The sequence below is a fragment of the Oncorhynchus tshawytscha genome, linkage group LG24 (genome assembly GCF_018296145.1).
Source record: "Oncorhynchus tshawytscha isolate Ot180627B linkage group LG24, Otsh_v2.0, whole genome shotgun sequence".
Classification (NCBI taxonomy): Eukaryota; Metazoa; Chordata; class Actinopteri; order Salmoniformes; family Salmonidae; genus Oncorhynchus; species Oncorhynchus tshawytscha.
Window position 1 is genome coordinate 20,339,616 of NC_056452.1, and position 22,689 is coordinate 20,362,304.

At 47.3% G+C, this 22,689-nt stretch overlaps 1 protein-coding gene across 5 annotated transcripts; it reads right to left on the bottom strand.

Moving 5' to 3' along the window:
* Positions 1-980: 980 nt before the first annotated feature.
* On the bottom strand, positions 981-22,611 carry LOC112223460 (polycomb group RING finger protein 5-B). Of its 5 annotated transcripts, none has more exons than XM_042305491.1 (9): positions 22,446-22,611; positions 21,072-21,400; positions 18,009-18,105; positions 17,569-17,624; positions 17,368-17,424; positions 16,649-16,797; positions 9,501-9,599; positions 8,340-8,429; positions 981-5,425 (listed from the first exon to the last, which is right to left on the bottom strand). In XM_042305491.1, the coding sequence occupies exons 2-9, from the start codon at positions 21,181-21,183 to the stop codon at positions 5,378-5,380; spliced, it is 708 nt and encodes a 235-aa protein (XP_042161425.1). In that variant the 5' UTR covers positions 21,184-21,400; positions 22,446-22,611; the 3' UTR covers positions 981-5,377. The 5 variants fall into 5 exon arrangements, with proteins under 5 accessions (XP_042161425.1, XP_042161424.1, XP_042161423.1 ...); XM_042305490.1 differs by having other exon boundaries at positions 16,649-16,800; positions 22,446-22,610; XM_042305489.1 differs by having other exon boundaries at positions 17,368-17,427; positions 22,446-22,610.
* Between the last annotated feature and the right edge of the window lie 78 nt (positions 22,612-22,689).

The window sequence follows — 22,689 nt, forward strand, 5'->3', positions numbered from 1 at the left end:
ACTATACTTGTATGGACCAGAAGTCCCGCCAAGAATAGTAAACTAACAAACAAATGCACAAACTAGGGACATTTTGTAAGTCCCTGCAAGCAGGGGATTTAGGGATAAGGTTCAAATTAGTGTCAGGGTTAAAATTTGGGTTAGGTTTGGGGGTTACAGCTTAGGTTCAGGGTTCTTCAAGCAAATACAAAAGCTGGCCTGGACAGCTGTGGTTGTGGACAGTAAATACCCCACTCCTTGCCCCACTCCAAAACAGCATTGGCACTTCTTCAGCACATTCTTAATGGGTTTTCTCCTGCCAAAAGCCAAGGCAGAAGTATTCAAGATGTTGATTGGTTTTAATATAGGAGAAACCTTATCCTTGGCAGATAAAGCACTGATGAAATCATGTTGAAAGTATGAGAGCCTGTCTGAAGGCTTCCTCATACAGGGTAGAGCACCGAGGAGGCCATGCTTGTCCATGAGAGGCAGAGGGTTTAGGTCACACTTTGTCAGGTTTAAAGATAGCACTGAAAGGAACTGGGACACCGTTTGGGGTCCTTGTATTCGGGAGTGAATCAGAAAGATCAACTATACCTCTATACGAAAGAAAGAGATTTAGAGGGAGTCAATGACAATCACAAAATGCAGACCATTCCTATTCTTAAGAACAAAGTCTTGAAACAAAATCTTTGAAACTCCAAAACATTATTTTTTTGGACAGATAACAATAAGTAACTTGTCAATGATGAGTGGTGCAGCGGTCTAAGGCACTGCATCTCAGTACTAGAGGTGTCATTACAGACCCTGGTTCGATTCCAGGCTGTTTCACAACCGGCTGTGATTGGGGGTCCCATAGGGCAGCGCACAATTGGCCCAGCATCATTCAGATTTGGCCGGGGTAGGCCACCATTGTCAATAAGAATTTGTTCTTAATTGACTTGCCTAGTTAAATGTTAAATAAAAAATAAATACAAATAAAATTATGAAATGACACCAAGTTAATTCAATGAGTTCTGTATTTTGGTATTTTTGTCATCATGTCACATATAGAGCAGCTCTTGCATATGTACAGTTCTAATCTCTCTAGGAATGCTTATCAGGCACATTGACATTGAAAAATAGAATAGATTATTCTAAGCAGCATTTTAAGTTTGTTAAATATACAACATACAATTTCATTTTTAAAGAAAATATCTACAAGTTCTTCTTGTTACAAAAATACATATTGTTCATTGCAGCACAGGGACATTTCAAGAATTATTCAGTCTAAACATTTACTTTGCTGACTTTTAAAACCACTACAGGTGGGTTTTTAGGGAAAATAAGAGATACCATTTCAAACAGGAAAAAGCATGTGTGAAACAGGAAAGTACACAAGAATGCGAGGCACACTCTTAGAAAAAAAGGTGCTATTGAGAACCTAAAAGGGTTCTTCGGCTATCCACATAAGAGAACCCTTTGAAGAACCCTTTTTGATTCCAGGTAGAATCCTTTTGGTTCCAGGTAGAACCCTTTTGGGTTCCATGATGAACTCATTCCACAGAGGGTTCTACCTGGAACCAGAAAGGGTTCTCCTATGGCAACAGCCGAAGAACCCTTTTGGAGCCCTATTTTCTAAGTGTGTAGGCTTCAACTACAACTTTTACTTGTGGAAATTTGTAAAGACTTGTACTTTTAGGGGCTGCCAGATATGTGTCCAATCTGTCCATAGAGTGGTCCTCCCACATAACTGCAAATTAACATAAACATATTATTGTCAGAGATCTACTGTATGCAAAGACCCAATACATTGGCAAATTGCACTCCACATTTTGTTTCCTACCAAGATGACTTCAGTAACCTCAACATTTGTCTATGTACATCTCGGTTTAATGCATTCAGTTGTCCCCCCAAACATTTGTCTACGTTAGGATTATAATATCTCTGTCAAACTTGAACAGATAAAATACAACCACTGCTATGTCTGCTTTTATTCTTTGGTGTTGAGGAGAGTGAGAAAAAGATAAATGGTATGTGAAGGGGGAAAAGCCTTTAAAACATATGTCTAATGATCCATCATCAGAAACAAATGGTGAGGGTTATGGCGGGACCCTATCACGCCAGCCTGGACAGTTTTTATAGGGCAGTGATAATACATTAATGTTAAGCCATCCAGTAGGACTTCCAGTATAGTAGTAAACAGTCTAAACAAATCTCCACTATGTACAAGTGAACCATAATGCCCAATACGTTTTACATAGTGCACAAACAGACAGCTACACATTTCAGACAGGGTATGGCGATACTCCGCTTTTTCTAACCTTCTTCCAGAAAATCTAGTCTTACAGTACTCATATTGCATTATATGTGGTAATAACATCAAAATGGCATTGAAAGGAAGAATATAACTCATTTTTAGATAGGGATATGGTAGGCAGCCATAGCTTCCTTGTACTTGTATATGGGCGATTCTACAGAAGTGGTGCATATTGAAGTCCCATCCCCCAAACCTAGGACATTTATTTACATCATGATATGTTCTAATTCAATCCAAGGCAAAACAATTTAGTACAGTCATTGTTTATACAGCTATTTCTATTGAGATGTGTTGTCCCAAACCCTGACTCCTAAACTCCATCTTTGAAAATAAAGCACATTTTTTATGCTACAATTTGAATAGAACATCTCAAGTTATTATATTATTACATTGAAAGATAGTGATCTAATTAGTAGTTTTGTTTAATTTAACATTTATTTTTCAAATAAATGCTGTCCCTCCTGTTGATGGCACTACTGAAACACACACATTTAAAGACTGTAGAATGAATGTGCCTTAAACCACACCCCTACAAATATCACCAGGTGATGGGATTATTTTTACATTTGTAATTTCATTTTTACATTTAAAAAAAAAAAAACTTTATTTAACTAGGCAAGTCAGTTATGGAGAAATTATTATTTACAATGATGGCCTACCGCGGTCAAACCCTGACAACGCTGGGCCAATTGTGCACCGCCCTACGGGATTCCCAATTACGGCCGGATGTGATGCAGCCTGGATTCGAACCAGTTACTGCAGTGACACCTCTTGTATTGGAATGCAGTGTCTTAGCCCACCCTCTCCAGCATGACCACATGGTGAGTAGTCTGTCCTCACACATTTTAGAGAAAACGAGTGAGCAAGTAAGTCTTCATGTATTTTTAAGCAGTGTCACTGCCGAACATCTAGTATAATCAATTAATATGTAAAGCACGGTTCTGCGATGTACATCTGCCCAAATGAAAGATAGCCAGCTATATGTTAGCTATGGCGATTCTTTAAAGTCCAAAATGTGTCAAAATTGTCCAAACCAAAACGGTTACGACCTAAATAATTTACACCATACAGATATATAGAGTTCTCATATTTGTACCTGTGCCATTATGGTATCTGTGACAGCCTCAATGGTGCTATCGCCATGTAAAGGTTTTATGTGTCATGTTTTACCAACTGAGGAAGAGGGGACCACCATGTGGGTAGTGGACAAGTACACACTTCAGGAAAAAGTGTCAAGTATTAAGATGCATAGCCAGGAGGGGGGCTCCAACCTTCCAAGAGCCAAAACACTGACATTTGGCCAAAACATAGACACCTTTAATGTGCTATACTGTACCCTACTGTACTGTGTTATACTATAATGTACTGTGCTCTACTATACTGTACTCAAATTCATCCTACTTGAGTTTCTTACAATTTATTAAAGGGCACATGAACTCAAAACCACATAAATTCAGGGTTATAGCCACCTAGTGTGTTCGCTCCATGGATCTCTATGATTGACACTTGACACAGAAACACCTGGTATTTTGCCAAAATAAATATAGGTAAAGTGATCATTTAAACAACTTAAAAACACAATTAAATTAGATGCAGAAGTAATTCAATCAATCAACAAGTTTCGGTTTCATACAATCAACATTTCACAGAGAACAAACAAGATTATATTTATGTTTTTACTATTTTGTTATGCAAATTAAATCTGTAGTACGTTAATCAAAATGATCACTACTGTGTACGGTTCTCCCTTTACCGCAACTTGTTCACTACGTTTCCATAGTTACATATTTAGTAGGGTGGTAAGGAATACAGGTCAAATATGCAATACAAAGTGTACAAGTAGCTTATACAGTATGTCTACCTGACATATGTTGGAAGACAAGTTTGGGGAAAAAAATTGGATACAAATTCTTACAAAAATTCAGCCCCCGATTTGCACATTTTCTGTAGAATGACCCATAAGCTATAACATGGGGCTTTTGACTCCGCTAGGCTGAATGGGGCGGCAGGGTAGCCCCATTCAGGTTGCAAGTTCAAACCCCCGAGCTGACAAGGTACAAATCTGTCGTTCTGCCCCTGAACAGGCAGTTAACCCCCTGTTCCTAGGCCGTCATTGAAAATAAGAATAAGTTCTTAACTGACTTGCCTAGTTAAATAAAGGTAATAAATAAATAAAAAACAAGGAATTTGATATGAAGAGCAGTTTGGATTTTGCACTCCACTGAAAGAGAGACAGTTGGGGAAAGGCACTACCATAGTTAAAGCGGCAATCATTAGTAGAAACAATAACAAAGCCTATTCCCCAGTCCCTATTTCAATAAAAGCTAAGGATGGGGCTGGAGAAATGCAACCACTCTCAAATTTATAGACAGAGCTATGGATGCAGAACTGACCTTCCATGATATTACAATTATAGTTTTAACCATGTTTTGAGGATATATACAGTTTGTTTACATTTACATTGGAGTAAAACAAGCTTAGATTTTGGGTTCAGATTGGGTACGACAGTTGAACTAAGCTCGTGAGGCATTTATAAGTTATATTCTTCAAGAATCAATGGGTATATATGGTTCATTTATATGGCCAAAAATGGATGTTGCAACTGCTGATTGCCCCTTTAATGATTAAAAACAGAAGTAAGGGGAGAGGTCATGTAAGACACTAAATCCAGCATAGATAGGAGATAGGGGGAAATATTATGGGCCGTTTGCCAGTGTACAACTTTGTCTTGGAATATCTTTCTTGTGTTGCGTAACAGTGGATTACTAGTCATTTCACTTTGTATTATTCTGAACACTTTCAAGTGATGTGGACCAACGGCAGGTCTTCACTCTTCAGTCAATTACATTTTGGTACGTTTCCAAGCATTAATACGCCATGATATGCAGGCATGTTCTTAAACCCTTGTTGCGCTTTAGAAAGATATCTGTGAAACTGGAAGATAACATACAAGAACAGAATGAGATTAGAGGCAATAACGGACTACTGCATGCAGATGATAGGAAGACGTGGTCCTTGTCTCTTGTGCCAGGCACATCCATTCATTATGTAGTCTGTCAATGGGCTGTTAGTGCAGGAGTAGTCCCACGTCTCTCTCCGTCAACCAAAGTCTATCCGTGGCCGATATTCTAGTACCATTGGGTAGGCCTGAAAGAGAGAGATGACATTGGTCACCCTTGGACAGAGTCCACTACAATGGAGACAATAATCAGAGAGTAAGTAACGTAGACGTTCTAACATTGTAACAGCGGTGGGAAAAGTACCCAATTGTCATACTTGAGTAAAAACTTTTATTTTATTTATTTTTTTACAAACGAAGCATTGTGTTTAGTGAGTCCGCCAGATATGATGCAGTAGGGATGACCAGGGATTTTCCCTTTAAGAGCGTGAATTGGACAATTTTCTTGTCCAACCAGGCATTCAAAATGTAACAAGTACTTCTGGGTATCAGGGAAAATGTATGGAGTAAAGTACATTAATGTCTTTAGGAATGTAGTGAAGTAAAAGTTCTCAAATATAAATAGTAAAGTACAGATACCCCAAAAAAACTACTTAAGTAAAAATACTTTAAAGTACTACTTAAGTACTTTACACCACTGCATTGTAAGAATAGCATATGAACAGTAGGCTTGCAGGGGGCCTTTCTACCTAGAACACAAAAACAACACAATCTGACGTGCTGCTTCATCTATATGGACTGTAGCTTCGTAGCCAGGATATGCTGCAAAGGAAGGAAAGGTATGAGAGCAGAGCAGAGGGAGCGTGATAAGGAGAGAAAAGTCTGATGCCAAAGCAGGTGAAAGAGAAACACACTCCGCAGACACATCATATCAAGCCGGTCTAATTTTAGACAGGCCGGTAGACATGCAGCAGCGGTAGGCAGGAGACACCTACGTACAATCACTAAGAGAAGGGAATTTAGTCGGCCCACACTGACCCACTTTCTGGTCATTTGGTCCAGCGGAGGACAGGGATTCATTCTAGGTACAGAACTATCACCTATTCTGCACAGTGGGACAATCTGCCCCAGATGCCAAATTTGGTCATGTGAGGTCAGTAATACTGTCATCGGATTATTATTTTTTTTTTTTTTTTTTTGGGGGGTTCAACGTTGATCACTACATTAAATATTGTTCTTATAAGCTAGAGGACTTTACTGCTGCCTTCCTTGGATTCTGTTCTTGGAATCAGAACATTCTGCGTAAGGACTGAGGAGTGAAGACGAGGGTATTTTAAGCTTGCCAGAACCTGTCTTTAACACAAACCTAAATTAGCAGAGTATCATTCAAAACAGGGAAATCAATTGAATGATTAAAACTGTACAGTTTACTTGGCCTTAGGGGTGTTGTATGTTGTAACTAAACCAGGGCTTAGTGCTGAATGATTAACCAAAATGTTGCTATTTTTTTTAAACAGATTGTCTCACTTTGACGGTTCATTTATTTTAATTTCATTTCATTCTACTTTTTCATGTGAGCTCAATGCACAGTTTCTCTAGAGAGAAATCAGATCAAGCCCAAACTGTGCAATGTTGTAGGGAGTTGTAGTTTCCAACAGGCCCGTATTCTACATAGTTTTGGGCAGAAAACATGGTAATTAACTACAATGACCATAATCCATTGCGTGCCTACTTGTCCGGTCTGTGTATGGCAGACAGAGCGGGAGAGAGAAGAGGCGGAAGAAGAACGTGTGATGGAGAGGATAGAGAGCAGTTTCGGGAAGTATCTCTACCTGAAAATACATGATCTTGGTGATTGATAGTAGGTATTCAGCAGTCATAAAAGTATGCCTTATTTACTACGACTTATTTACTACTAAAATATTGATTTTGTCAGACAGCATAGGCAGCAGCTCTATAGAGATGATCAATTGGAATTAAATAATGTCATCAAATAAAACCAATGTAAAATACACAACTAAAATATTTAATTGAAGTAATGTGAATAAATTATGGCTAATAATTACTACCATCATGGAACTTTTATTAATTGTTTTATTTTGTGTAGTTAGAGCATTCAACCCACATAATACATAGTGCATTTATTGTTTAAAATTATAGAATACGAAATTGGTGAATATTTTTTTTAGAATTGAACTGAAACCGAACCGACCTCAAAAAGCACTAATCGCTCAGCACTATTAAAAGACCCCTCTATTGAGCCAGTGGTGATAAACTGGCTGAGGAAGGGTAGAGTGTCAGGCGATGAGCCCAGGAACAGGCACCCTGCTGGGGCAGCTGTCAGGGGCCTTCACTGCTTTCCTCACCAGTCTTCTTGGACGAATAGAGCGATTTATGACCTAACCCTGTGCTGCCGGAGCCCAGACCTGCCTATCTAAAAGTGACAATCATGAGCAATGGAATGAGCAGCCAAGGCGCCCGGCTAGCAAAAGTGCTTATGAGGTCAAGCTGAAGTGTGTTAGTTAGTGTGTTAGTTAGTTAGCCTAGCACACTTTGCAGAAGACTTGGGGGCGCTTGGTTAAGTTTAAGCATGGTTGACTGAAGTTCAAGTGAGGATATAGTGACCACAACATAGGCCTATCTTTTGTGAGGTGAACAAGAGGAAAGTGGATTAATTGAGGAAGAGAAGCAGCCATATTTCAACTGCATTTTACCATGACCTAGCAATACCTTACTAGCCTTGCAAATGTCTCCAATAGTGTATAGTACCATTATGGCGCACTGTGAAACAACAACTTAATTCACCATTCCACTTTGCAGCTTTCTTTCTTTCACGGAAGAGGCATCCAAACATGCTTTGATGCGAACCTATAGTGCCAGACACATCTTACTGCTGGCCTGTAATAAGCTCTGCTAACCATGTCACTACTACTTCCTGCTTGATGTATCAGTTCACACAGTAGAGTGATGGTGGCATTTTAGACGGCTAACCAGCTAATCGGCTTAAAGCCAAGCACTGACTCTCATGGAGACTAGTATGACTACAGCACTGTCATTCAGCGGCCACAGCTTATCCCCTGGAGAGAACGGTACGGTGTTTAGCATCTTTATAAACGAAGGAAATGGGGGCGTTGGCATTGATATCATTGGGGGTTTACTTACGGTTTCACCGCGAAGCCTCCACCGCGTCATGTAGATGAACTCCATGGTGTGGTCTTTTCCCATGATCTCCCCGTTGCATAGGACATCTAGCTGCAAGGGGACACGGAGGCTGGTGACTAAGAATTAGACTACTATGGGACGACAGTCAGAGCACAGGCTACTAGAAGAGGACTAGAGTTATACATATCTCCCTTTCTCATACTGTTCAAACAAAAGAACAAGGACTCAAATATCTCAATGGAGAGAATGTGACAGACATTGTACATAGAGAAAGCTGGGTAACATTTTATAATAGCTTTCATTATTTATCCATTAGAAATGTGTATGAAAGCTTTTAAATGCCTACAAATGTTTATAAATGCTAGAAGGCAAATGTAGCAATGGTACAGTCACTACTTCTAAATAGTTAGTGAAAGTATTACTGTGTGTATAGCATCTATGCAATCTTAGTGCTCTGGAACCCACTCTCTTAGAAAACAAAAGGGTTCCAAAAGGGGTTTTCCCCATAGGGGAACCCTTTTTGGATTCCATGTAGAACACTTTTTGGAAAAGGTTCTACATGGAACTCAAGAGTTCTACCTGGATCCAAAAATGTTCTACCTGGATCCAAAAATGTTCTACCTGGATCCAAAAATGGTCTATGTGGATCCAAAAAGGGTTCTTCAACAGGTTATCCTATGGGACAGCCGAAGAAGCCTTTTAGGTTTTAGAGTGCAGGTCTTTCCCAAAGAGCGCAGGTCTTTCCCAAAGAGCGCAGGTCTTTCCCAAAGAGCGCAGGTCTTTCCCAAAGAGCCCAAAGCGCAGGTCTTTCCCAAAGAGCGCAGTCTCTTTCCCAAAGAGCGCAGGTTTTTCCCAAAGAGCGCAGGTTTTTCCCAAAGAGCGCAGGTTTTTCCCAAAGAGCGCAGGTTTTTCCCAAAGAGCGCAGGTTTTTCCCAAAGAGCGCAGGTCTTTTTCTAAGAGTGTAGCGAGAGTAAGTACAGCTTGCCTGCGAACAAGGCCAGCCCTTTCCCCCTCAACACTGAAGACACAGGAGAGGCTGCTGGAGACTGCTTTATGTGAGGCCCACACAAAACGAATATTCAATAGCATGGGCTTAATTTCGGTCATACAGTAGATACATACAAAAGGGTATAGAGCACGTACAAAAGCTTAGTTTGTTACCTCATAAGAACTTGGAAGCTTTAACTTCAAGCTGAGAAACTTCTTGATTGTTCCGACTGTCACTCGAGTCGAGCAGCGTATAAATTTCTTCATTAAACCCTAGAGTGGAGGTTCAGAAGATGAATTCAATGATTCAGGCACATTTATTCAGAATTATGTGAAGAGCATGCAAATCTATACGTTTCAAAGAGCCATTTTCTGGTTAATTAATTTTTTATTTTTATGAATGCATAATTAAGTTCAGTTAGTGCATTTAATACTAATAGCATCCCTTTGGCACAGAGAATCATTCTATATTATACCTCAATATGAAACCATTATGATCCTCGATCCTCTCTTCCTCCTGCTCTCCTCTCCCCTTCCTGCTCTCCTCTCTCCCTCCTGCTCTCCTCTCTCCCTCCTGCTCTCCTCTCTTCCTCCTGCTCTCCTCCCTCCTGCTCTCCTCCCTCCTGCTCTCCTCTCTCCTCCTGCTCTCCTCTCTCCCTCCTGCTCTCCTCTCTCCCTCCTGCTCTCCTCTCTTCCTCCTGCTCTCCTATCCCCTTCCTGCTCTCCTCTCTCCCTCCTGCTCTCCTCTCTCCCTCCTGCTCTCCTCTCTCCCTCCTGCTCTCCTCTCTCCCTCCTGCTCTCCTCTCCCCTTCCTGCTCTCCTCTCTCCCTCCTGCTCTCCTCTCTCCCTCCTGCTCTCCCCCCCTCTCACTCCCGCTCTCCCCCCTCCTGCTCTCCCCTCTCCTCCCTGCTCTCCCCTCTCGACTCCGCTCTCCCCTCGACTCCCGCTCTCCCCTCTCCCTCCTGCTCTCCCCTCTCCCCTCCCTGCTCTCCTCTCTCCCCCTCCCTGCTCTCCCTCCTGCTCTCCTCCTCCTCCCCCTGCTCTCCCCTCTCCCTCCCTGCTCTCCCTCCTGCTCTCCCCCTCTCCCTCCTGCTCTCCCTCCTGCTCTCCCCTCCCACTCTCCCCTCCTCTCGACTCCTGCTCTCCCCTCTCCCTCCTGCTCTCCCCTCTCCCTCCTCCTCCCCTCTGCTCTCCTCCTCCTCCCCCTCTCTCCCTCCTGCTCTCCACCTCCCCCTGCTCTCCCCTCTCCATCCTGCTCTCCCTCCTCCCCCTCCTGCTCTCCTCCTCCTCCCCCCCTGCTCTCCCCTCTCCCTCCTGCTCTCCTCCTCCCCCTTGCTCTCCCCTCTCCCTCCTGCTCTCCCCTCTCCCTCCTGCTCTCCTCCTCCCCCTGCTCTCCCCTCTCCCTCCTGCTCTCCTCCTCCCCCTTGCTCTCCCCTCTCCCTCCTGCTCTCCCCTCTCCCTCCTGCTCTCCTCCTCCCCCTGCTCTCCCCTCTCCCTCCTACTCTCCTCCTCCCTCCTGCTTTCCCCCTGCTCTCCTCCTCTCCCCTCTCTGCCCTCCTGCTCCCCCCCCTGCTCCCCCTCTCCTCTCCCCTCTCCCTCCTGCTCCCCCTGCTCTCCCCTGCTCTCCCCTCCTGCTCTCCCCTCTCCCTCCCTGCTCTCCCTCCTGCTCTCCCCTCTCCACTCCTCTCGACTCCTGCTCTCCCCTCTCCCCTCCTGCTCTCCCCTCTTGCTCCCCTCTCCCACCTCCTCCTCCCCCCTGCTCTCCCCTCCACTCCTGCTCTCCCTCCTGCTCTCCTCCCCCTGCTCTCCCCTCTCCCTCCTGCTCTCCCCCCTGCTCTCCTCCTTCCCCCCCCTGCTCTCCCCCTGCTCTCTCCTCCTCCCCCTGCTCTCCTCATCCCCCTGCTCTCCCTGCTCTCCTCCTCCTCCCCCCTGCTCTCCCCCTGCTCTCCTCCTCTCCCCCTGCTCTCCTCCTCTCCCCCTGCTCTCCTCCTCCTCCCCCCTGCTCTCCCCCTGCTCTCCTCCTCCTCCCCCCTGCTCTCCCCTGCTCTCCTCCTCCCCCCCTGCTCTCCTCCTCCCCCTGCTCTCCTCCTGCCCTCCTCCTCCCCCTCCTGCTCTCCCCTCCACCCTGCTCTCCCTCCTGCTCTCCCCTCTCCCTCCTGCTCTCCCCTCTCCCTCCTGCTCTCCCTACTGCTCTCCACCTCCCCCCTGCTCTCCCCTCTCCCTCCTGCTCTCCTCCTCCCCCCCCCTGCTCTCCCTCCTGCTCTCCCCCTCTCCCTCCTCTCGACTCCTGCTCTCCCTCTCCCTCCTCCTCCTCCCCCTGCTCTCCCCTCTGCTCCCCTCTCCCTCCTGCTCTCCTCCTCCCCTCCTGCTCTCCTCCTCCCCTCCTGCTCTCCCTCCTGCTCTCCTCCTCCCCCCTCCTGCTCTCCTCCTCCCCCTCCTGCTCTCCCTCCTGCTCTCCTCCTCCTCCTCCCCCTGCTCTCCTCCTCCCCCTGCTCTCCCTCCTGCTCTCCCCTCTCCCTCCTGCTCTCCCCTCTCCCTCCTGCTCTCCTCCTCCACTCCTGCTCTCCTCCTCCCCCTCCTGCTCTCCCTCCAGCTCTCCCGCTCTCCCTCCTGCTCTCCTCCTCCCCCTGCTCTCCTCCTCCCCCTGCTCTCCCCCTGCTCTCCCCCCCCCCTGCTCTCCCCCTCCTGCTCTCCTCCCCCCTGCTCTCCCCCTCCTGCTCTCCCCCTCCTCCCCCTGCTCTCCTCCTCCCCACCTAATCCCCTCTCCCTCCTGCTCTCCTCCTCCCCCCTGCTCTTCTCCTCCTCCCTCCTGCTCTCCTCCTCCCCCCTGCTCTCCTGCTCTCCCCCTCCTGCTCTCCCCCTCCTGCTCTCCTCCCTCCTGCTCTCCCCCTCCCTCCCCCTGCTCCCCCTGCTCTCCCCCTGCTCCCCCTCTGCTCTCCCTCCTGCTCTCCCCCCTCCCCCTGCTCTCCCCCTCTCCCTCCTGCTCTCCCCCTCCCCCTGCTCTCCCCCTCTCCCCCTGCTCTCCCCTCCCTCCCCCTGCTCCCCCTTGCTCTCCCTCCTGCTCTCCCCCCCCCCCTGCTCTCCCCCCTCTCCCTCCTGCTCTCCCCCTCCCCCTGCTCTCCCCCTCTCCCCCCCCTCTCCCCCTCTCCCTCCTGCTCTCCTCCTCCCCCTGCTCTCCCTCCTGCTCTCCTCCTCCCCCTGCTTTCCCTCCTGCTCTCCTCCCCCCCCTGCTCTCCTCCTCCCCCTGCTCCCCCTGCTCTCCTCCACCCCCTGCTCCCCCTCCCTCCCCCTGCTCTCCTCCTCCCCCCCTGCTCCCCCCTCCCTCCCCCTGCTCTCCTCCTCCACCCCTGCTCTCCCCCTGCTCTCCTCCTCCACCCCTGCTCTCCCCCCCCCTGCTCTCCTCCTTCACCCCTGCTCTCCCCTCTCCCTCCTGCTCTCCTCCTCCCCCTGCTCTCCCCCTGCTCTCCTCCTCCCCCTGCCTCCTCTCCCCCTGCTCTCCTCCTCCTCCCCCTGCTCTCCCCTCCTCCCCCCTGCTCTCCCTCCTGCTCTCCTCCTCCTCCTCCCCCTGCTCTCCCCTCCCTCCCCCCCTGCTCTCCTCCTCCCCCTGCTCTCCCCCTCCCTCCCCCTGCTCTCCTCCTCCCCCCTGCTCTCCCCCCTGCTCTCCTCCTCCCCCTGCTCTCCCCCTGCTCTCCTTCTCCCTCCTGTTCTCCTCCTCCCCCCCTGCTCTCCTCCTCCACCCCTGCTCTCCCCTCTCCCTCCTGCTCTCCTCCTCCCCCTGCTTTCCCCCTGCTCTCCTCCTCCCCCCTGCTCTCCCCCCCCCTGCTCTCCTCCTCCACCCCTGCTCTCCCCCTGCTCTCCTCCTCCCCCCTGCTCCCCCTGCTCTCCCCTCTCCCTCCTGCTCTCCTCCTCCCCCTGCTCTCCCTCCTGCTCTCCTCCTCCTCCCCCTGCTCTCCCCTCCCTCCCCCCTGCTCTCCTCCTCCCCCTGCTCTCCCCTCCCTCCCCCTGCTCTCCCTCCTGCTCTCCTCCTCCTCCCCCCTGCTCTCCCCCTGCTCTCCTCCTCCCCCTGCTCTCCCCCTGCTCTCCTTCTCCCTCCTGCTCTCCTCCTCCCCCCCCTGCTCTCCTCCTCCACCCCTGCTCTCCCTCTCCCTCCTGCTCTCCTCCTCCCCCTGCTCTCCCCTCTCCCTCCTGCTCTCCTCCTCCCCCCCTGCTCTCCCCCTGCTCTCCTCCTCCCCCTGCTCTCCTTCTCCCTCCTGCTCTCCTCCTCCCCCTGCTCTCCTCCTTCACCCCTGCTCTCCCCTCTCCCTCCTGCTCTCCTCCTCCCCCCCTGCTTTCCCCCTGCTCTCCTCCTCCACCCCTGCTCTCCCCTCCCCTCCTGCTCTCCTCCTCCCCCTGCTCCCCCCTGCTCTCCCCTCTCCCTCCTGCTCTCCTCCTCCCCCCCCTGCTCTCCCCCTGCTCTCCTCCTCCACCCCTGCTCTCCCCTGCTCTCCTCCTCCCCCTGCTCCCCCTGCTCTCCCCTCTCCCTCCTGCTCTCCTCCTCCCCCCCTGCTCTCCTCCTCCACCCCTGCTCTCCTCCTCCCCCTGCTCCCCCCTGCTCTCCCCTCTCCCTCCTGCTCTCCTCCTCCCCCTGCTCTCCCCCTGCTCTCCTCCTCCACCCCTGCTCCCCCTGCTCTCCCCCTCTCCCCCTGCTCTCCCCTCTCCCCCCTGCTCTCCTCCTCCCCCTGCTCCCCCTGCTCTCCCCCTCTCCCCTCCTCCCCCCCCCTGCTCTCCTCCTCCCCTCCTGCTCTCCCCCCCCCCCTGCTCTCCCCCCCTCCCCTCCCTGCTCTCCCCCTCCCCCTCCTGCTCTCCCCCTGCTCTCCCCTCTCCCTCCCTCCCGCTCTCCCTCCCCTCCTCTCCCCCTCTCCCTCCCTCCCGCTCTCCCTCCCGCTCTCCCCTCTCCCTCCCCTCCCGCTCTCCTCTCCCGCTCTCCCCTCTCCCTCCCTCCCGCTCTCCCCTCTCCCTCCCTCCCCCCTCTCCCTCCCGCTCTCCCCTCTCCCTCCCTCCCGCTCTCCCTCCGCTCCCTCCCTCCCCTCTCCCTCCCTCCCGCTCTCCCCTCTCCCTCCCTCCCCTCCCCCGCTCTCCCCTCTCCCTCCCTCTTGCTCTCCCTCCCTCTTGCTCTCCCCCCTCTCCCTCCCTCTTGCTCTCCCTCCCTCCCTCTTGCTCTCCCTCCCTCTTGCTCTCCCTCCCTCTTGCTCTCCCCCTCTTGCTCTCCCCCCTCTTGCTCTCCCCCCCTCTTGCTCTCCCCTCTCCCTCCCTCTTGCTCTCCCCTCCTCTCCCTCCCTCCTGCTCTCCCCTCTCTCCTGCTCTCCCCCTCTCCCTCCTGCTCTCCCCCTCTCCCTCCTGCTCTCCCCCTCTCCCTCCCCTCTCCCTCCTGCTCTCCCTCCTGCTCTCCCCTCTCCCTCCTGCTCTCCCTCCTGCTCTCCCCCTGCTGCTCTACCCTCCCTCCTGCTCTCCCCCCAAACCACATATTTGCTGACTAGCTTTCAATGACAGCCCAGGAAATAAAGGATAACCACACAACAACAAAAAATCACGTGAAAGAAACATGGTTTTCAGACACATGTGAACAAATCAGAATTATTATTTATATTTTTCACAAGTCAGACACGTGGTTTTCAGACAAGTGTGAAGTTTCACAGGTACATTGTTTTACCCTCATGTGAAGAAAAAAAAAGTCCCCAAGTGACATTTGTTTTCCGCACGTTTATTTTTCACATGTTTCATTTTCACCACTTCCAGCTACATCTGGTCTCCCATCCAGAGACCGACCCAGCAGTGGGATGCAGGGTGCTATGTTGCTGGAATGAATGTGCCAAAACTTGCAACTGGAAAAAAAAGACAGCGAAAGCAAAGGCCAGGGTAACATAACCAAAGATAGGGAACACTTCTGGGAAAAGGGAGACATTTTATTTAATCACATTGTCAGTTATTTATTTTTTTATCACTGAAAAACATTTTTTTGCATCCATTTACAATTCATTTTGTTCTTGCATTTCAAAATTATTTCCTTGCAATAAATATTTAAAAAAACTTGGGGTTCCTGTTTTTCTTTAGATGTCATTATTTTTTTGTTTGAAATCCTAAGAATTTTTGTTCTGGACTTCAGTACTTTTCCTTGATCTTATTGGCACAAAAGTAACTCACTCACTAGAGAATTGCACCATATAATAAACACTATTTCTCCCTGCCACAGTTTCAGGAAAAACCTGAGGGATGGGGCTGGAGAAATGCGACCACTCAAATCCATTGACTACGCTGTTCCAGATTCAGGGTTTTCCTTTCATATTTCAAGGTAGCACGTTAGTAGGTGGGGTGCACCGATCGGCATCACCTCATTAGTAAGTACGTGTTACACCAGTGCTGGCTTGCCCATCTCGTTAGTCAGAAGGTGCTAGCCCAGGTGGTATTTAAGAGTGGCTGGGCCAGTGCTCCGGTGGTTCTTGAGAGAGTGGGAATGAGAGATGTTGGGAGTGCTTGAACACGGAATAGCACTTCCTCTTTGAGTGTGATAAAAACAAAGCCTTTTATCATGCGTTCTCCCCTTTGGTTTGCTCAACTTGCCTTTAGCTCCATATTATAACTTGGTGTGGGTTTTTATTTCGGTTAGCCTTTTCTTGGACAAATGTAGTGGGCATAGTCAACGTTGCTAGTCAACATTCAGTGGACAACCCCCGTGAGATTCTTTGAGAACCCCTACTAAAACCCAACTGTATCCATTTTTTTGTTTTGGTTGTCAGTGATTTGCTTTGTTAATTCCCTTTGTTGTGGGCGACATTTTGAGTTTGTAAGGAGAATAACATTATTTCAACCCCACATGTGAAAGTGAGTTTTTCACCAGCATTTTACATGTGAAACTGCAAATGTGATTTTCATGTGAATGTTTTTCAGATGTAAAACTGCATATCCAATTTTCTTATGAGGTGAAAACATGTTATTCTCCTCACGCGTGAAAAAGGTGGCATTAACATGTGAAATCTAAATTGAATACAGTAAATACGGTTTCACGTGAGAAATTTAAGCTCAATGTGAAAAACAGCCATTTCACATGTGAAACTGCAAATTTAACATGTGCTTTTTTTGTTGTTGTAAGGGCACAGCATCATTGTCTATCTATATTCTATTCAACTCACATTCTGAGATGTTAGACAGTTAGAAGGACATAGTTAAAAGGACATCAACCTAAAAAAAGTGGGAAGAATAATGTTAGGGAGACAGGGAAGAGGGAACAGAAGGAAAAAAAAAAGAACAGAGCAGCAGGGAAGAGATACCTCCCCACCATGACTTACCTTAACAACGTTCTCTCCCACCAGGCTGCTGTTGCGTAGACAGTCAAGACAGATGGCTATCTGCGGGTCACTCCTGTGGTAGTCTCCATCCCCACCACCACCACCGTCGTCGTCGTCATCCAGCCTGGATCGCTTCGATCGGGGGCCGTCTTCTATGACAAAATAAATGGATAAGTATGTTACGTGTGAGCAAGAGAGTATACAAGTTGAGCTTGTTTTCCTTGAATTCATATAAAACTGTGAAAAGACCATTCACAATAGGGCGGTTTTGATTGATACCGATGTCTTTCGCTTTTCACCTAGAAATGCAATATCATAAAAGGCCTTTGAGACAAACTGTCGATCGTCATATTGCCATGGGGATGGCATTTGCGTCTGGTGGACCGAATCCATCCATCTTTTTAGTCATTCTGTTGTTTCCATGTGATTTGTACATCATAAACAGGGGGATCTCATCAATGCCTTGTAGAGAGTGCTGTTAAAACGTCCCCCTTCCTCCTCCCCCTCTCTCAGCCACCTACAGTCACTGCAACAATGCAACCTGAGTCACAACTCCTCTCTGTCTTTGTCTGCTCACTGATCTCTCCCCACATAGAGCCTCCTTACCCATCGCCTCAATAACCAATCACAGCCCACCTCTGCCCACCCGAGTGGGTTCATTCTGGTCCCTCCTGAGAAGGGTCTTGGTCTTCATGGATACACTAACACAGATCATTTACCTTCTCCATTCTCCTTCCACTTTCGACTCCTCCAGAACTCGATCTCCTGCTGTTGTTCTTCTAGTCAATAAACACAAAGAGAATATATGAATACACAGGGTAGGGGTTATATCATTCAGGTCAAGTAGAAAACAGCTTGGCCTACGATCAAATGCAAGATTTATATCTGATGTTGGTGGATACTAAAATGACATCACTCACTTTCTCTCAGCCCAGGAACGAGTTTGAAAATGATTTCCTCTAAAGTGTTGTCCAACCTGGTGATAGAATGAGACGTAAAGGAAGAATAAAAGTACACACACACTTATTCCGAGACATTGCATCTGTGGGCTGGGCACTGGGTGAGGTCTTCAGCTGTAACCTTGGCTCCAGAATGGTGTCCAGCTGTTGCCTGGATCTCACTCCATCCTCCCCCAGCCCAGCCCACACTAGTCTTACCATCTCACTAGTCGGGTGGACAACTAAAGGGTGTAAATCAGATCTGCCAAATTCCGGCACCAGTTCAGTAGTGCAAAGGCCAGCATGTTTTTACTTTACAGATGGTAATCTATTCAGTAGCATTCATTATCATCCTGTGATTCTCAATAGGGAAAATATAAATGCAGATGAGATTCTGTTGGATGTAAAATTAGGTGTATTACCTTAACATCTCTCGAGGGTTGGTTTCATGGACTTGGATGCCACATTTGGGGCAGTCGTTGCTGTCTTCAAAGTGTTGGATGATGCAACTTTTACAAACTGTTGACAGATGAAAGGAGAGAGAGACAAAGAATGGTTGATTTTCTCCAAATACAGACCTAAAGTAAATATGGATTTTTAATCACACCATTCAGGTGGCAAAGAAATGCCAAGATGACTGCAGTTTCTCTTTTCACATTCATTTCTCTCAGATAACCTTCACAATAAAAGGATTGTGTGTTGAAAACCAGAAGGAATAGCATTCTAATATCTAATTTCTAAAGTTTGAACTTGATACGCATCAGAGTATCTGTTGAGCCTCAAAGCATGACTAAAAACTCAGTCCTGCAGTTGAATTTGAAACTGTTGACTAGCAGGGAGATAAGGAAGTAGTGGGTATAGCCTGGCCGGTTCTAGATGCATCCATCACACTGTAGCCAATACGACAGAACACACAGACACACAGCAACAGCGGTCAATACCACAACACACACACACTATAATGTATAGCTTTATCTTTCTTTGAAGAACACCTAATCCAATTCCATGCAATACTGAGCGGAGGATTAGGCCTATATCCTATGATGTGACGTCATCAAACATCAGAAAAAATAAATACTAAAAAAATCAGATCAGCAATATCTGTCACAAGAGCAGAAATATAGGTCAGTCTGCACTCTAGCAATTTCCATGTAAACAATATATGCTTATTCACTATGCACTGGCCTATAGCCTAGATCAACGTATAGTATTATACAGAGCCATGATTATGTTACATCTCAAAAAACAGATCAAGCAACACGTTACGGCGACACTCCCCCATGTGACCTACTTGTTGTGTGTATATACTGACATGTATGTGTAACTGATAGATGCGCACACACACACACGTTACATGTTAATGTTTTTAAATCTACGTACAGTGACTTCGGGAAAGTATTTAGAGCCATTGACTTTTTCCACATTTAGTTACATTACAGTCTTATTCTTTTTACCCCTTTTCTCCCAAATTTCATGATATCCAATTGGTAATTAGTCTTGTTGAGAGCTTAATCCAGAAGCCAGCCTGTGTCGGAGGAAACGCCGTACACCTGGCGACCGTGTCAGCGTGCAATGCACCCGGCCCACCACAGGGGTCGCTAGTGCACGATATGACAAGAACATAGAGCTGGCCGCCTGGCCAAACTGAGCAATCAGGGGAGAAGGGCCTTGGTCAGGGAGGTGACCAAGAACCCAATGGTCACTCCGATAGAGGTCTAGAGCTTGTCTGTGGGGATGAGAGAACCTTCCAGAAGGACAATGATCTCTGCAGCACTCCACCAATCAGGTCAGACGGAAGCCACTCCTCAGTAAAAAGGCACATAACAGCCTGCTTGGAGTTTGCCAAAAGTCACCTAAAGACTCTCAGACCATGAGAAACAAGATTCTCTGGTTTGATGAAACCAAGATTGAACTCTCTGGCCTGAATGCCAGGAAACCTTCCCTACGGTGAAGCATGGTGGTGGTAGCAGCATCATGCTGTGGGGGATGTTTTTCAGCGGCAGGGACTGGGAGACTAGTCAGCAGCGAGGTAAAGATGAATGGAGAAAAGTACAGAGAGATCCTTGATGAAAACCTGCTCCAGAGTGCTCAGGACCTCAGACTGGGGCAAAGGTTCACCTTCCAACAGGACAACAACCCTAAGCACACAGCAAAGACAACGCAGATGTGGCTTCAGGACAAGTCTCTGAATGTCCTTGAGTGGCCCAGCCAGAGCCCGGACTTGAACAGTGCAGCGATGCTCCCCATCCAACCTGACAGAGCTTGAGAGGATCTGCAGAGATGAATGGGAGAAACCATTGGCGTCAGCTAATGGGCATCCTAATAAAGTCAACAACAACAAATAAACAATCCTCACATACATCCATCTGCTGTCTTAATCAACCAATAGTATGTCAGAACAACATGTCACATGTTCTTTCAATAGCCAGCACATCGCCGCACACACTTTTGTTTCCATTAAAGTCCATTTAGGGACGAGTGTTGAAAATGTATGTGAGCTAGAAACACTATAGTGGAATGCATTGGACGATTGTTTGTTAAATGTGTCAAAGTGGTTATACTTGTCCCATATCCCACCCTAACCCGGATGACACTGGGCCAATTGTGTGCCGCCCTATGGGACTCCCAATCACGTCCGGTTGTGATACAGCCTGGAATCGATTCTGGCTATGTAGTGACGCCTCTAGCACTGGGGTACAGTGCCTTAGACCGCTGCGCCACTCTGGAGGTTACAATGAAATAGCTTAGACGAATATCAAAGACATGTTTTGCTGGGGATCTCCGAAATATACTGACATACACAGGGAAAGCAATCATAAAACAGCCAAACCATGCTGTACTAAGCAGCTGCTGATATTTGTCATTGGTGCTAGGGTTCCATCTGACTTCTATGACAGTAAAGAAGTGCCTTTGGCTTCAAACAAACTGGACCCAAACTGCTCATCCTGTGTGGAGGATATTTGTTGTCATGGTGACTGAACCCACTGATCACTTGAGATGTGTCATTCCTGGAAGTGAGCTTTTGCATCTGCCGTTCTCTTCCAATAAAACATTCAGTTCAGATGGAGAGGGCAGAAATGGAGAAGGAGACCATGTAATATGATATGTAAATCATGCAGGATGACACAGAGGAGATGGACAGAGCGCGCTCTTGACATTCATAGCCCTGTGACTGTGCAAGGCCATTGTATAAAACAACAAATAACACAGTAGACAGATTATGCGAGCTCTAAATCCCAGCCACCTTTTAGTGGTGCCATTTGACATTTTATTAAATGTCCGTACTAAACCAAAATAAACAAGAATTTATAGTAGGGGATGTTAGGTGTAATGTATCTCTAATAGAAAACACAAATATGCCTGGATATACTGTAACCTGTGCAATAGTGAAATTGTGTTTTTCTGGTATAGCCTACATTACATGATGCCATGATGATTGTGGCACCTGAGAGAGAGAGAGAAAGAGAGAAGGGGGGTGGTCTTACAGGTGTGCAGGCACTCTGTCACCGTGGTGGGCTTGATCAGGTATCCTTTGCACACGTAGCATGTGATAAAGTGGTTGAAATCCTTGACCAGGTGCTTTCTCGGTGAGGTCATCTTGGACCAGAGCAGGAGTGGTGATGAATGGGAGTGTTGTGTATTTGGGGGAAAGGAATGATGGGAGGATGGGGGCTGGAGGTCAGTGTTCACAGGACTTTCTGCAATGCTCCACACTGTTGGGTTTTCCCCTTCAGTCGCTTCATCTTAATTCACGTTTCCCCTCCAGGGAGATATCAAGTGTGCTGCATTTTCATCTCAGTGGTGCTGTGGGTGTCTGTGAATTAAAGTAGAAAGCAGTGTTATTTGGGTTTATCCCATGCTACACGTATGACATGGTTATGTCAGAAATATATCAACTTGATTGCATTAGTTGCATTAGTTTAATGAAATTTAATAAACATGTACCAAGGCATCACTGCATCTTCTACATATTTGACCAAAACAAATGGATACAGGTGCATACGTGCGTTTCACCTTTATGCCCCGCCCCCTCGATGTTTTCTTAGCATCGAAAGCAACTTCAGTTCATTCCAAAGATTGTTATGATTGAAGTGTTTAATCCCTTAATAGTAACAGTAATATAATGGAAATTGTATTTTGGAATCCAACGTTTGGAGACTACTTTGGTTAGCCTATTCAAGCGGAATGACACAATGTATCGAGAACAATATGTACCCATTGGACGGACTTGCAAGATATTTTCGCTGCAGGATCATTATGCTTAGTTGCATGATCCCAACGTTGTTTACAATAACAGTTTAGAGTTCAGGCATAGACTAGCTTGGGTAGGCTATGACTAGAATATTCTGAGAGGAAATGTCATATGATAGAATTGTCACAGATTTGATAGCAAAAAAATCGTCAACACGCAGCAAGGAAATACATCGAGGATGGTCCCCTTTACAGTGACACAATTGTGTCTTATGTCCCTCTCATCATCACCAGGAAATCATACGCGTCATTCTTTGCGTCACCCACGATATTGCGCGAACAACATTATGGATGGTGAGTTTGACATAGTAGGCTACATAGCCTGAAAAACTGACTTAAGATTTAAGTTGCTGCCATTTAAGTCGTGTAGGCAAATTGTTGGGACCGTACACCGTTACGTCGATCACTAAGATATAAAATAAACTAACGCCACGGCACACACTTGACTAAGATCAAAAAGCACATGTCCATAACTTGATAGCCCATATGACACATGATCGCATTCCCAACCCACCCAAACTTTACTATCACAGCACCTACCGGAAAAGGATACGAACAAGCATCGCTTACTCGGCTTCTGAGTATCGAGTAGTAAACGCATTGCTTACCTTCCAGTTCAAGGCTCCATGGTCGAGATGGTGTGATCTTATCCGATAATTATACAACCTACACGCTGTATGGTGTGCGCACCGACGTTACATTAAAGTAGCGCTGAATACGGAACTGGTTTCAGAATATAGGCTAGATGATAGGAGAGAGCGGCGGAGGAGGATCCAGCGCTTGTTTACGCATTGCTGCTTTATTTTCATTCCACGACAGATACATTCTGATTGGACACAAACTAGGACGCAG

What these genes read in the sequence shown, in the direction of transcription:
- LOC112223460 (XM_042305488.1), bottom strand. Translation starts at nt 21,183, where the DNA reads ATGACCTCACCGAGAAAGCACCTGGTCAAGGATTTCAACCACTTTATC. An exon ending in TGGGAGAGAACGTTGTTAAG is followed by an intron (nt 9,600 to 16,648) that starts GTAAGTCATGGT and finishes CCTCCACTCTAG; the next exon opens with GGTTTAATGAAGAAATTTAT. An exon ending in AGCTTCCAAGTTCTTATGAG is followed by an intron (nt 8,430 to 9,500) that starts GTAACAAACTAA and finishes GTCCCCTTGCAG; the next exon opens with CTAGATGTCCTATGCAACGG.